This window comes from Anopheles moucheti, chromosome 3 (genome assembly GCF_943734755.1).
Source record: "Anopheles moucheti chromosome 3, idAnoMoucSN_F20_07, whole genome shotgun sequence".
Classification (NCBI taxonomy): domain Eukaryota; kingdom Metazoa; phylum Arthropoda; class Insecta; order Diptera; family Culicidae; genus Anopheles; species Anopheles moucheti.
Window position 1 is genome coordinate 68,759,240 of NC_069141.1, and position 12,151 is coordinate 68,771,390.

The following is a 12,151-nucleotide window of genomic DNA, read 5'->3' on the forward strand; positions in this document are numbered from 1 at the left end:
ATCAACCTTGTCCAAAACATTGGTCACTGATCAACATGTTTACAAAGATAGGTGAAGCGTGGTAAGTCTTGACTGCGAGAAGCAGAGGTTGCAAATGGCAATTGAGTTGAACCAACAGAAGAATATGTCTAGTGTATTGTAAATATTATGCATTTATTAAACGCTTGTTTTCGGTTTCAGTAGCTGGAACGTGGATAAGATTGCCGACGATAGCTGTTCGAGATGACCCATGGTCACGTGGCGGTAACACAAACCACCGATAGCTGCGATCGAGGCAAATGAAGCGCCATACAATACGCGTGTGAGAATCTGCAACAAAAGAAGCACATGCAGAAACCGTTATCAGAGTTAAATACGATTGTGGGCATTTTCAATGGATGATCTTTTTGGCATGACATGTGCATGGGCAGCCTATTTACAATTGGTGCAATTAACGATCGTTTGCAATGATTGACCTGTTCCGCCGTCCGAAATGGAAGCGATGCCATTGCCTCTCATTAATCTCACTAGAGCCACACGCAAATTGGCGCATTATTTTGCACAAACATACCTTGTCTTGCCAGGCACGGTTGGCAATACACTTGCTGTAGCGCATGTGAGAGAAGGATACGGAGTTGTACAGCGGAACCCAAGTGTTCGGCATCAACCAGAACAGCAGCTCGTCCAGCTTCTTGCGGAATAGGTATGAACGTTTGGTGACCAAATCTCGCATCTAAAACAGAAAGAAAATCCAGAACGGTAAAAAAAATCAAACCCAAACGGAATAGACCTTACCTCAACGTAATTGTACATCGCCAAGTCACAGATGGCATGGGCATCCTCCCAGCGCTTCTCACTAAACTCTGGCAGGACACGCGTCAGATCAGCACCGTACTTGTTGAACAGCTCCGTCAGTACGCTGCAATCCTCAAAGCCCGCATTCATACCCTGCCCATAGAACGGTACCATCGCATGTGCGGCGTCACCAATGATGAGTGCCTTCGCACCAACGTGATACGGGTTACACTTGATCATCACGAGCGATTGTGGTTTCGTCTTGAAGAAATCCTTTATCAGTCGCTCGCGTCCGATCAGTTCGATCGCGTCCGGGAAGTATTGGCGGAAGAACTCGAGCAGCCGGTCCTGATCGGTAATACTGTGGAACTGTGTGAACGGCATGAACAGCGTCACGGTCCAGGTGCGGTCCTGGTTGGGAAGTGCAATCATCATAAACTGTCCCCGGGGCCAGATGTGCAGATAGTTGTGCGGCATCGCGAACGCTCCATCAGCCTTTGGCGGAATGCAAAGTTCCAGGTAGCCGTGCTCAATGTACGTCTGGCTGTAGTCATAGCGTGGCCGTTTGACTATTTCCTTCCGGACGGCACTGTACGCACCGTCGCATCCAACGATCAGATCCGCCTTGGCGCTCTTCACCTCTTTCGTGAGCGGACTGCAAGTGACGGCGGGTGGAAGAGGTTTAATTATTTATTTTGGTCCAATCGAATGTCACGCGAATGGTGTAGTTCGAGTGTAAGGTATTCTGCAGTATGAAAAAAGTACTTGTCTTAATCCGCACTTGTGTGGCATTTCCAACTACTTCAAGATACTTGCTGGATAGACATGCATGTGATGAGTCAGAGGGAAAATTCGAATGATTAAAGGACTCTTCAAGATAACGAAATCCCTCTGAATGAATCTACAACTACCTGCAAAACCCACCGTCTGGCGAGGACAGTTTACAACCCCCGAATGCATCAACTGCGCACGGAACAATCCTCAATAGGGGTTTCTTGCAATCATCTAAGCAGATAAGAAGCATCCGCATCGTACGCGTAACAATCAATGAAAGACAATTCACCGTCCAACAAATATAATGAGTGACATTAGATTGCTTTCTTACAACGCTAACTATCGAGACATCTTCAGGCACGATCTTGATGCGATACATGCGATGATTGAAGATTGTGTCATTTATAAACGGTAGCAAATTCTATCACGCCATCATGGGGGGTCCAGAAAAGACTTCAATCATCAGTTTTGGAGAAAACACGTGAGGCATATAAAACGCGTACGTTAAACGTTCATCTTCTTCACAATCGGAAGCTCTCTCTCCTAATGGTTCTAAATGGGTATTCTTGACATAAATTTCAAGCAATCGTCAAAATTCATGGAACGCTCCAGAAATGGAAAGAATTCCTTCAAGGTACAATGCCCGCAGGTTACATGTTTGCTACTTACTCAACCATAGACAGATTGCCTTCGTCCAAATTGGCGCCGACCAGCTTGTGGTTAAAATGCATGTGAATGTTCGGGTATTTCTCGGCCGCTGTAAGCAAAACAGAAGAGGTAAAGAAACCTTAGAACTCTGTACCCAACCGGTGGAAACCGATAGTTTCCGACAACTGTAACCTAATACCCTGCTGCCTCAACGGCCCGGCTGTACAACGTACCATTTAGTAACACTTCGTTCAGATGCTTGCGGCCAACGGAATAAATGCACTGGTTGGTGTTTGCATCGTACGGTACAATCTTCCGGTTGCCATGAATGTCGTGTAGCATCCGTCCCGACATCGGTATACCGTGTTCCAGCAGGGCTTCCTCAAGCCCAACTTCGGCCAGCGCCCGCCGACCACGGGCCGACAGGGCTAGGTTGATACTCCGTCCAATTACCAATTCGGCGGTGCGTATATCTGTAAAACATTCGCCCCAAAAAAAAAGGTTAATTTTAAAATAATTTACATTCCAGAACCATGCACAATGGTGTGCACTTTCCAAATCCTTACCTTCGCGGTATTCGTACAGATTCACCTCGTGCCCTTTCTTACCCAAATGCAATGCCAACAGTGAGCCAACCTATTAAAGGAACAAAAGAAGAATACATTATTTGTAGTTACTATCATTTGTCCCGCTCGCCATTATCTCTAGCCGAACGGATTGGGGCCCAAAAAACACTATTGACCACGGTCAGTGTGACGGTGAATCGATCGCATTATGTTGCGAAATAGGCGCAAGATTACTTCCAGAAGAACTTTACCGCCAAACAACCGTCAAAGTCGTAATTGATAAGGCGGGCCGACGAGGAATGGTATTTAGTTGTAACAAAAAAACACACACAAATGTTCTGGAACGCACAAGAAAGCCAAGAAGCTAACAAAGATGCGAAAGATGCTTATAGACAAATGAGTTATTATTCAAAAAAAAACATTTCCAAAATAAAAATTCTATTCGACACATTTGTTGTTTAAAACCTGTCAGGGGAATACTTACCAATCCGCCACCAACGATGGCCACGTCCAGTGGCTGATGCTGCATACCATTGGTGTTTGTACGCTTGTACTGGCCACTAGCGGTTACCATTTTGCGAATATATCGTTCAACTTCACACAAATAAGGTTCACTAAAACAATTGCTCTTGCAATGGACGATCAATAGACGACAAACAGCTTTTGCCTTGACTGGGACGCAAACAATAAATACTAGACACACCTACACTACACGTGGCTCCCTTTTTTGGGGTACCAATTCGAAGAACCAGCACGGTCAAGCGCCCGAATGGAATTGAACCCAGCGCCGTATCAAACTGGACAGAAAAAGCCTCGACGCGACTCGATCGTCCTGCTGCCGTATCCTCCTCCTTCTATCTTCACGCTACTGCTGCTCAACCTGCGGTGGTCTATCTCTTTCGTACCTTTTCTCTGCACGGCACTCGAATCAGTCCCTTCTGCTGGTTCTCCTTCAATGCGTCTCATCACGTTGCTGCTGCTGCTGCCGGCACAAAAGCTTAGTAGAACATGATGAGGGGGGCAGGGCCCGTTATCACGTTACCAATAGTTTTCATTCCTTTGACACTGCTGGGGTATTTGTGCGTGCCGCTAATACGATGCCAAACGCTGTTTCTAGTGGTAACATTAGCTCCGTAAGCTGCAAAGAAAATTCCATTCCCTACCAATAACCGCATGAGGAGGAAGATAACTTTTTTGTGTCCTGACGAAAGGGAGTGATAACAACACGATTCTGTACGTTTTTGTTTGATTACTCTTTGCGAAGGAAGTTAATTAAAATGAAATGAATCCACTACAAAAAACAAAAACACGTGGTTCGTCGGACTAACTACACTGTAGCGGTAACACACACAAAGGATCAATGTGCATACATTTTTTAATACAGATTATTTACGCCTGATTGGTTACGGTGTTATCATGGTGGAAAATATTTTTTTTATGGGAAAAATGCTCAATGCATAATTTGGATGATTAAAATGTTTTGTGTAGTTTAATGAGGCATACGATACGCACTAATCACAATATTCCCTAATGCCAACAAAGAAAGTCACCGGAAAGTTCCAACGGACATTTTGTTTGGTTAAGTTAAGTTATAAATAAAACTCTTAGCAAAATCTTACAGCGGATTACAGCGCTCTAATAAATGGCCTATTGACTGTATGCATTGTTACTGGTGCCATGTGCTACCGTTTATCATCCAACACAAGTACCCCCGTCGCTATTGTCACGTAGATGCTCTCTGCTGGAGAGTGTAATCTATTGGTTGAAATAGTTTAACAGTATGCTTGTTTCGTTGTAAACGACGGTAAATTCCACGAATAGTGAGAGATACGTACATACATACGCTTTCTTCGGATGATAAGATCAAGAAGGGTCTCCTGCAACTGTCACGCGTTAAACAGCAGCAGAGATCATCGCCCGCCAGACTAGACGAGATGCAGACAAATCTAGAGTGTGCCCGTTCTTATCACAATGTCTAGTGGATCGTATATAGGGGTTGACTCATAGGAGCACCAAAACTGTTTTGGTTATCAGTATGTTACTGTCGTTCGAAACGTTGGTGATCAATCCGGAAAGATTATCCACGGTTCGCTAAACCTACTGGAGGATCACGACCCATAGAGCGAAGCGACGTGCTGTTGTTGATCCATGGCGATTGGTCTTATCGCAGATACGCATCGCCGTATGTGACATCGGTCAGGTTTTAGCATGTTTTTTCGGCAAATACTCGAAAAGTTAAGCGGAAAAATATTTAAACAGCTTTGTTACAGGGATGACATAAAAAAGGTGTAGTGTTAGGAAGAGCTGGAGCAAATTAATTCGAAGACAATTGGAACCTTTCAAAAAGACTAAAATCAAAAAAAAAACCTAAAATCAGATTAAGGACTAACCTTTCTGTACACCATCATACATTTACCATATAGCACCGATGCGTTACATCCATTGTGTATGTTACGCAAAACTAATGTTCCCTGTGCTGTATGTAAATTCCATTGATAATAGACAATATTCAACATCAACGGCTTTGTTGTTGAGTCTTGGAAATGTAACCTGTTGTTACATATACAAAGGAAAGCCTTTGCTAAGTTGACGATTGATTCAAGTTAATAATCGATTACAAAATTGACCACCCTAACACCAACAACATCACCGGACGCTATCATAACAATACCTGCAACCATTTTTCAACCACTCTTCTACGACGGAACATCAATAACTAACTGTTGAAATGCATTTTCGGCTTCGCCAAGAACAATCGACACTTTCTTCGTAGAGAAACTGACTCCGTCCAGATGCCAGCTGCTGTGTATTATTACATTTTCAACATCCCACTTTTGAAGTTGAACATCATCAGACCATCAATGCATTTTTCTTTCCTTCACACCGGTCTGTCTGTCTCTTCGCCGGGGGTCTCACTTCCCACTTTCCTGCTTAGGCAACCAGAGCGGAAGCAGTGCTCGATTCGTACTTCCAGTTCGGTGGCAGGACTGCCTTGATCTTGTAGTACCGGGCCAGGCGGTGGATGCGAGACTCGATCAGAATCAGACGGAACTTGCTGTCGATGTCCTTACGGTTACGCTCCAAATGCTTGCGGATCGATACGGCCTTCTTGATCAGGAAGTACAGATCTTCCGGAATGTCAGGCTTCAGGCCAACGGCCTTCATGATACGCAGGACCTACAACAACAAACCATTGCACATTAATACACTGTTCTGTAGCATCCGATCCCAACACAAATACGGCCGACGACATTTGCCGGCCGGAAGCCAAACTAACCTTGTTGCCATTGACGAAGCGCACTTGAGCGACACCGTGCGAATCCCGCAGAATGATGCCGATCTGCGACGGTGTCATGCCCTTCTTGCCGAGCTTCTTGATCTGCTCCTTGACATCATCGGCGTTCAATTTCAGCCACGACGGCACGGAACGACGGTATGGTAGCGCGGATTTGGAAATACCCTTACCAGGAGCGTGCATACGACCCATTTTTCGATATTTTTATTCGTGCTTTCGCACCGCGTGTTTAGTTCACCGAGACTTTGACAAAAAGAAAGATGGAGGAAGACGTCAACTTATGACACGGCACGGTTCCCGCACATAGGGCGGCCCTTCGGGACATCACTCGTCACAGTTGCGCTGTCAAACGGAGTGTGTCAACAGGTTTTTATTTTCTTCCACAAACTTTTGTAAATTTGTTACTGGGAACGATTCCGGCTGTGTATTTGTTTTAAAAAACATATTTTACAATTCTGTTATGTTGTAAGTCCCATGCGATTTTCAAAATGAACAGTGCAAATGATTAGTTCGCATTTCCACAGCTAGAGGGCCATCGCACTAAAAAGGCCTTTTCAGAGGCGCGCGAATAATTAAACTTGGCTTCCTTTTTGATTGTTTCATTTACAATTTAATATTTTTAAAAGACATTGGGAGCCAATATCCATCGAATACACCATTAGCAACAATCAGCTAATGTTTTTAATTTGTCCCATATGTTTCACTATTATTCGACAGTTGAATGCACAATTCATTCGCGGAAAAAGAAAACAACAAGAAGGAGTTCAAATTTTTGTTTCCACGCATGATCGGAAAAATTGTCAGGAAAAGCAAAAACACAGCAAAACAATCGTCCCATCGCTTTGCACTGTCCTCGATTCCTTGAATAATAAACAAGTTCATTTGTGGGAAAGCCCTAAATTTGATTAGATTCGATCGGGATTAAAAACGTGTCACGGGTGAAGATGGAGTCAGTGGGGTGGGTCTACAACTGCCCAGCGGAACCACATCGCTGGTCGTAAATGTGCAGCCCAGCCACAAACACTTCGCTCATCACTGTTGGAGCACATTCCCGGGAACAAGATTCGCACGTCTCCAAACGGTAATGAAAGGACGAACTTTAATCTACTCGTTAACGCAGGCGATTAATTAACTTTTGCATGATTCCATCCTACTCGCATGCCACAGTGTCTCTCCATAGCATGCCCAATAGTGATTCGTCCGGTGGTATATACTCCCCTCTTCCACAGACGACACTGACCGATTCTGAGAGTGAAGAAGAGCTACTGCGACGCACCACAGTAACAGTCCGCCGAATATCGGAACGCACGTTTAGCGGAAGTACCAGGGGTGGGAGCGGCGGTGTTGTGACGGCAATCATGATGAACGGTATGAAGGGACGACCGGTGGCGGAGATTCGCTCGGCTACAGGAACCGAAAATGGTGGTGCTACCCTGTACAACGGCGGTTATCCACCGAGCCCGAGTGATGTGGAAGATGCCAGTGGCGTCTTTCACGCGGACAATGTGGCCATTTTGCACGAGGCCGTATCGATTCCGGATCACAAAATGTCCTTCCCGAGAAAATGTTGCTTCGTGGCTTCGCTGGTCATATGTTTCCTTGCGGTGATAGTGTTTCTTTGGATTATTCCGTGTTCGGATGAGCTGTCCTGTCCTGCACGGTAAGTTATTACTCGGCCCAATTTGTCGCCTTTTCAGATTGTTCATAACTCGAAAAACTTCCATCTTCCAGCGCGGAACGGGTAAAAACGCAAAACTGGATACGTAACTACGAGAAAATCGAACTGAAGGGTGTGATAAACGTTGTCGAGGGTGTACACGGTAAGAGTAAGAACCTCGTCTTCATGTACCGCGGTGATAAGCTGTTCCCAGAGTTTGACGAGTCGTACAGAAGACGAAACGGCATCATTTCCCTGGTCGGTAGCTCCGGCAAGGTCGCTTGGTACGATCAGATGATAAACGAACCGAAGAGTATCGATTGCACCTTGCTCGATGCGGATCGTAGCGGTGCACCAGATTGTCTGGTGCTGGATGAGTACGGTCAGCTAGAGTGTATCGATCCGCTGTCCGGGGAGTGGCTGTGGCACGCGGAAGGATACAACAAGCGAAGCAACAGTGGCAAGCAGAACGACATGCTCGACTTCCCGTTGCTTATACCGGACGTCGATGGGGACGGCGTGTACGATCTGCTGTTCGTGACCAGCTCCAGTGAGACCAAACACAACCGTTTGGTAATGATATCTGGTCGGAAGGGCATCACAATCGGGGATTCATACGCAGTTAAAGAGTGTCTGTACGTCCACAAGCTCATGCTGGACGAGGAACTAAACGTGAAGTTTAACTGCGTCAAGGAAAAGTCTGAACAGCAGAAAGCCAAGTCACTACCCGAGCTGTACAAGCTCATACATCGCAAAGCGCTAGATATGCGTGTGGTTCGACGAATGCCCACCGATCTGCCCCAGCACAAATTCTTTGGCCAAAGGCGCAACACCGAGAAGCAGCGTACGATAACAAACGTCGGTGGCAAACAGCTCGTGGTGGAGAATCGTGGTAAATGTCCGGAGAATTGTTCCACCTCCGTGCTGCTGACGGAAGAGTCCACCGGTGAGTTGCTGTGGAACGTATCCGGTCGCCAGCTGTACGGCATGCAACCGGTACGGTTAAGCTTCTCCAACTTCGGTGCCGATAACCGTTCCACCATGTACGGGTTCGTGATTAAGTTCTGGGAGTGGAGCCAGCGTGATCCGGACAACCGTAGCTCGCGGTTCAAGCGCGCGCTGTTCGGCACGCGGGATGACGATAGCAAGCAGCGCTTCATCCATCAGCAGCCCTGGATAGGGCCGCCCGGGCTGGACGCCATCTCGAAAACATCCTCGTCAGCGCGGGGTCAAAACCAATCGAGCTCCTCGGCCCGCCCGTCCGGTGTGTTCCGCACGCGCATGCGCTACCTCAAGGAAACGATCAAGCTGATCGTGTTCAACTCGAGCTACATCAAGATCGAAAACACGAGCCAGAGCAATGTGATCCAGTTTTGCCGCGAAACGATCAGCGGCGATCCGGCGGAGGTGCTCTGCCAGCCCGATTTGAATTATCAGGAAAACTCGCTACTAATCGCCGATCTGGACGACGATGGTTCGCAGGAGCTTGTGTCGTATTATTCGACCTTCGTCAAAACCGCCACCAACGATGCAGACGGGATGGGAGCCGGTGTCGGCGTTGGACCCGGAGCGACCATGAAGTTGAAGACGTTCGTCCAGCTGTTGCGGCTCGAGTCGGAGCTACCGAAACTGTACACTCCGTCTGCCGGTCAGGAGTCGGATGGCGTCAAGCATCGTTAAAGAAGGAGTGACCATCCAGCAGAAGGAAGGTCGCATTCCAAAAAAAACAAGTGATTTTGTGATCTCATACCAACCTCGTTCCACTAGCTTTACGTTACATCAATGTCGTTCGTTTCCTTTTTTCTCCTCATAGGATTGTCACTGTGCACTAGGCTAGTAAAAGGGTGCCGATATTCACCAACAACCCGTACAGCTTAATAATAGTGAAGATAGGATAAGCAAAACAAGTCCAACAGACGATAATGATAGCAATTTGGTAAGATTTGGGAAGAAGTGCCGGGTGTAAGTGGCCAATACGGGTCTTGAGGTGGCAATAAGCCAACAGAAGCAAACAGTTTCCCACTCCAGTTTTCCGCTCTGTCTCTCTTGTACGAGTAGTGACTATTCCTGCTGCACTGTTTGCACCGAACCGTGTCCTTGTATACATGCACACTATACCATGCGCGCACGCTTGTATTTTTAGTATACACAAAACATGCAATCAAACGAAATGACAAAGTACTTCGCATCAGAGCGAAGAGATTGAGATTGAAACATAACAGTTGAATATAAATCCATATGGACCTAATGTTGAATAGAAATGTGAATCAAATGTCTAGCAGTAAGTAATTCGACTTATTTGATTTGTCCTAACGGACCTTGAAGAAAGAAATTTATTGAGTATTTCTTGAGGAGTCCATATTGTCGGGAACACCCCATTTCCAGGCTGACTTTCCGACCGGTCTTTCTACAGTCTGAGGAGACCTCTCCACACAAAAGACCTGTCGCAAGGAAAGAAAAGCCAGGACTTTATAGAACTTATATATTTCCAGTACTCAAATACGACTTAGGGGCATGGACTTTGCCTAAAACTAACAAAATCCTCTTAGCCACGTTCGAGAGAAAGATGCTCAGAAGGATTTATGGCCTAGAAGGATGTGTGAAAGGACAATGGAGGAGCCATTACAACGACGAGCTCTACGAGAGCTGTACGACGAACTCACTATCTTATAGCGAATTAGATCTTTGAGGCTCTGGTTAACTGGTCATGTCATGAGAATGACACCGGACGATCCAGTCCGGAAAGTCCTTGAAGGACGTACACATCGACAGAGGAGGCGTAGTAGACCCAAGTTGAGATGGAGTGATGACGTTGATGTGCCCGCCAGAAAGGCCGAATCTGGTGGGCTGCTCATGTCGTAAAAATGACACCGGACAACCCAGCCTATAAAGTCCTTTTAGGTCCTTAAAGGGGACAGAGGAGGCAAGGTAGGCCCAAATTGAGATGGAGTGATGGCATTGATCAGTCCACCAGAATTGCCTGAATAATCGATTGGCTAAGGACGGCACTCGACCTTGGGCAGTTTAGCAAGACTGCTGGCCAAGACCGCGAATCGGTGGTATCGCCGGAAATGCAAGTAAGTAATTAAGAGCAAAAACCCACTTCCAACACTTCCCTTAGACATCACCCTCTTCGAAACTGTTGAACCACACTCGAAATTGCTTATGACAAAGTATGTTCATCATTACCATCGTTCAGTGGCGTATTTTACTACTCAATATAACAGTTCGTTTTTGTTTGGTGAACAGTATTTTATTACATTTGTTCTTGCAGTTATCAACAGTGAGTTAAGTCGATGCACACAGCACATGCGTGTCTTGCTCGTAACAATAAAAAATTGAGTTTGTTTTTGAATAAATTTGTTGATGGTCTCAAGTCTAGACAAAATGGTCATGCAGAGCGCCTCACTAATAATCAAACCTCCTAGGTCGAGATTACGTTTTGTTTACATTTTTGATTCTTCAATGCGCGCAACGAAAGAAGCTACGAAGTTTTCGGGATTTTATGTTATTTCGGGCAGTTTATGAGGTTATGATGAGCAAGTCCTTTCGGAATATTTTACTGGTCTTATTATATCAAAAGCCGAAAGAAATGGTTGGAGAGGTATATAAAATATCAACAGCAATGTCGTCAACTGTCACAGTCAGGGAACACAGCCCGATTCACCGAAAGGCCTACGGACTAACAACTCCTTAAGCCTCGGAACCTATACCGGATGGTCCATTAGGACATTTACGTCTACAAATATTTTGTAGATTAAATGTTATTATTTAAAATAGTAATTGATTAATGTTGAATATGTGTTGGTATTGATACATTTTGGGAGCATTTTATCATACCGTTTGGAGCTCCGTGATAAGATAAATCCACCTGTACATACAGGAGCGATAGAGGGAGTTCCATTTTCTCGCACCGTTTGGGGTTCCGAGATTCTGAAATCCGCCACTATCGTCGTCAACAGCTTTCCTAGAGCTAAGTGAATACACAGATAATTCCTGGAATACTATGCGAACGTTTGTTTGCTGCCGTGAACGTGCAGGAAGATCTGAACATGATCACTTCAAACATTGCCACTGGGAGACAATTGGGAGCTTATTGGAAACCCCCAAAGCAAATGTCTGTCACAAAACCACGGAGGCAGAAACAGAGAATTTAAACACAGAGGAAACCATGGTTCAATATGGGACAAAGCATTTTGATCACATGTGACAGAACGAATGGCTGTCCACGTTTTCGTTCCTATCGTAAACTCGTGTGCCACGCGTGACGAAAGGGGGCTCCCCACACAACAAACATGTCCTCTTTGAATGTTTTGAAGAAACAAAACTGTTGATGTTTTTTGCTCACTTATTTTCATTATAAAAGTTCGTACATTCTCTCGATGTTTCGGACGATCGTTATTTGGGATGGGTTTTTGATAAGCCATGCGCGCCAAC

At 45.6% G+C, this 12,151-nt stretch overlaps 3 protein-coding genes across 3 annotated transcripts; 1 reads left to right on the forward strand and 2 right to left on the reverse strand.

Moving 5' to 3' along the window:
* Positions 1–137: 137 nt before the first annotated feature.
* LOC128300573 (kynurenine 3-monooxygenase) lies at positions 138–3,513 on the reverse strand. Its single transcript, XM_053036686.1, has 7 exons — positions 3,247–3,513; positions 2,763–2,832; positions 2,430–2,669; positions 2,218–2,305; positions 775–1,429; positions 551–712; positions 138–309 (listed from the first exon to the last, which is right to left on the reverse strand). Exons 1-7 carry the CDS (start codon positions 3,334–3,336, stop codon positions 157–159), a joined length of 1,458 nt encoding a protein of 485 aa, XP_052892646.1. The 5' UTR covers positions 3,337–3,513; the 3' UTR covers positions 138–156.
* A 2,019-nt stretch (positions 3,514–5,532) lies between these two features.
* Positions 5,533–6,320, reverse strand: LOC128301246 (40S ribosomal protein S13). Its single transcript, XM_053037627.1, has 2 exons — positions 6,040–6,320; positions 5,533–5,939 (listed from the first exon to the last, which is right to left on the reverse strand). The coding sequence occupies exons 1-2, from the start codon at positions 6,247–6,249 to the stop codon at positions 5,694–5,696; spliced, it is 456 nt and encodes a 151-aa protein (XP_052893587.1). The 5' UTR covers positions 6,250–6,320; the 3' UTR covers positions 5,533–5,693.
* A 729-nt stretch (positions 6,321–7,049) lies between these two features.
* On the forward strand, positions 7,050–9,986 carry LOC128303539 (uncharacterized). Its single transcript, XM_053040522.1, has 3 exons — positions 7,050–7,138; positions 7,225–7,717; positions 7,789–9,986. Exons 2-3 carry the CDS (start codon positions 7,239–7,241, stop codon positions 9,392–9,394), a joined length of 2,085 nt encoding a protein of 694 aa, XP_052896482.1. The 5' UTR covers positions 7,050–7,138; positions 7,225–7,238; the 3' UTR covers positions 9,395–9,986.
* Positions 9,987–12,151: the final 2,165 nt, after the last annotated feature.

Bases quoted from the DNA above. Each gene is read 5' to 3' on its own strand.
- LOC128301246 (XM_053037627.1), bottom strand. From the start codon at position 6,249: ATGGGTCGTATGCACGCTCCTGGTAAGGGTATTTCCAAATCCGCGCTA. The intron at 5,940-6,039 runs GTTAGTTTGGCT...TTGTTGTTGTAG, and splicing joins GCTTCGTCAATGGCAACAAG to GTCCTGCGTATCATGAAGGC.
- LOC128303539 (XM_053040522.1), top strand. From the start codon at position 7,239: ATGCCCAATAGTGATTCGTCCGGTGGTATATACTCCCCTCTTCCACAG. The intron at 7,718-7,788 runs GTAAGTTATTAC...TCCATCTTCCAG, and splicing joins GAGCTGTCCTGTCCTGCACG to CGCGGAACGGGTAAAAACGC.
- LOC128300573 (XM_053036686.1), bottom strand. From the start codon at position 3,336: ATGGTAACCGCTAGTGGCCAGTACAAGCGTACAAACACCAATGGTATG. The intron at 2,670-2,762 runs GTAAGGATTTGG...AATGTTTTACAG, and splicing joins TCTGTACGAATACCGCGAAG to ATATACGCACCGCCGAATTG. The intron at 310-550 runs GTATGTTTGTGC...CTTTTGTTGCAG, and splicing joins ACCGTGCCTGGCAAGACAAG to ATTCTCACACGCGTATTGTA.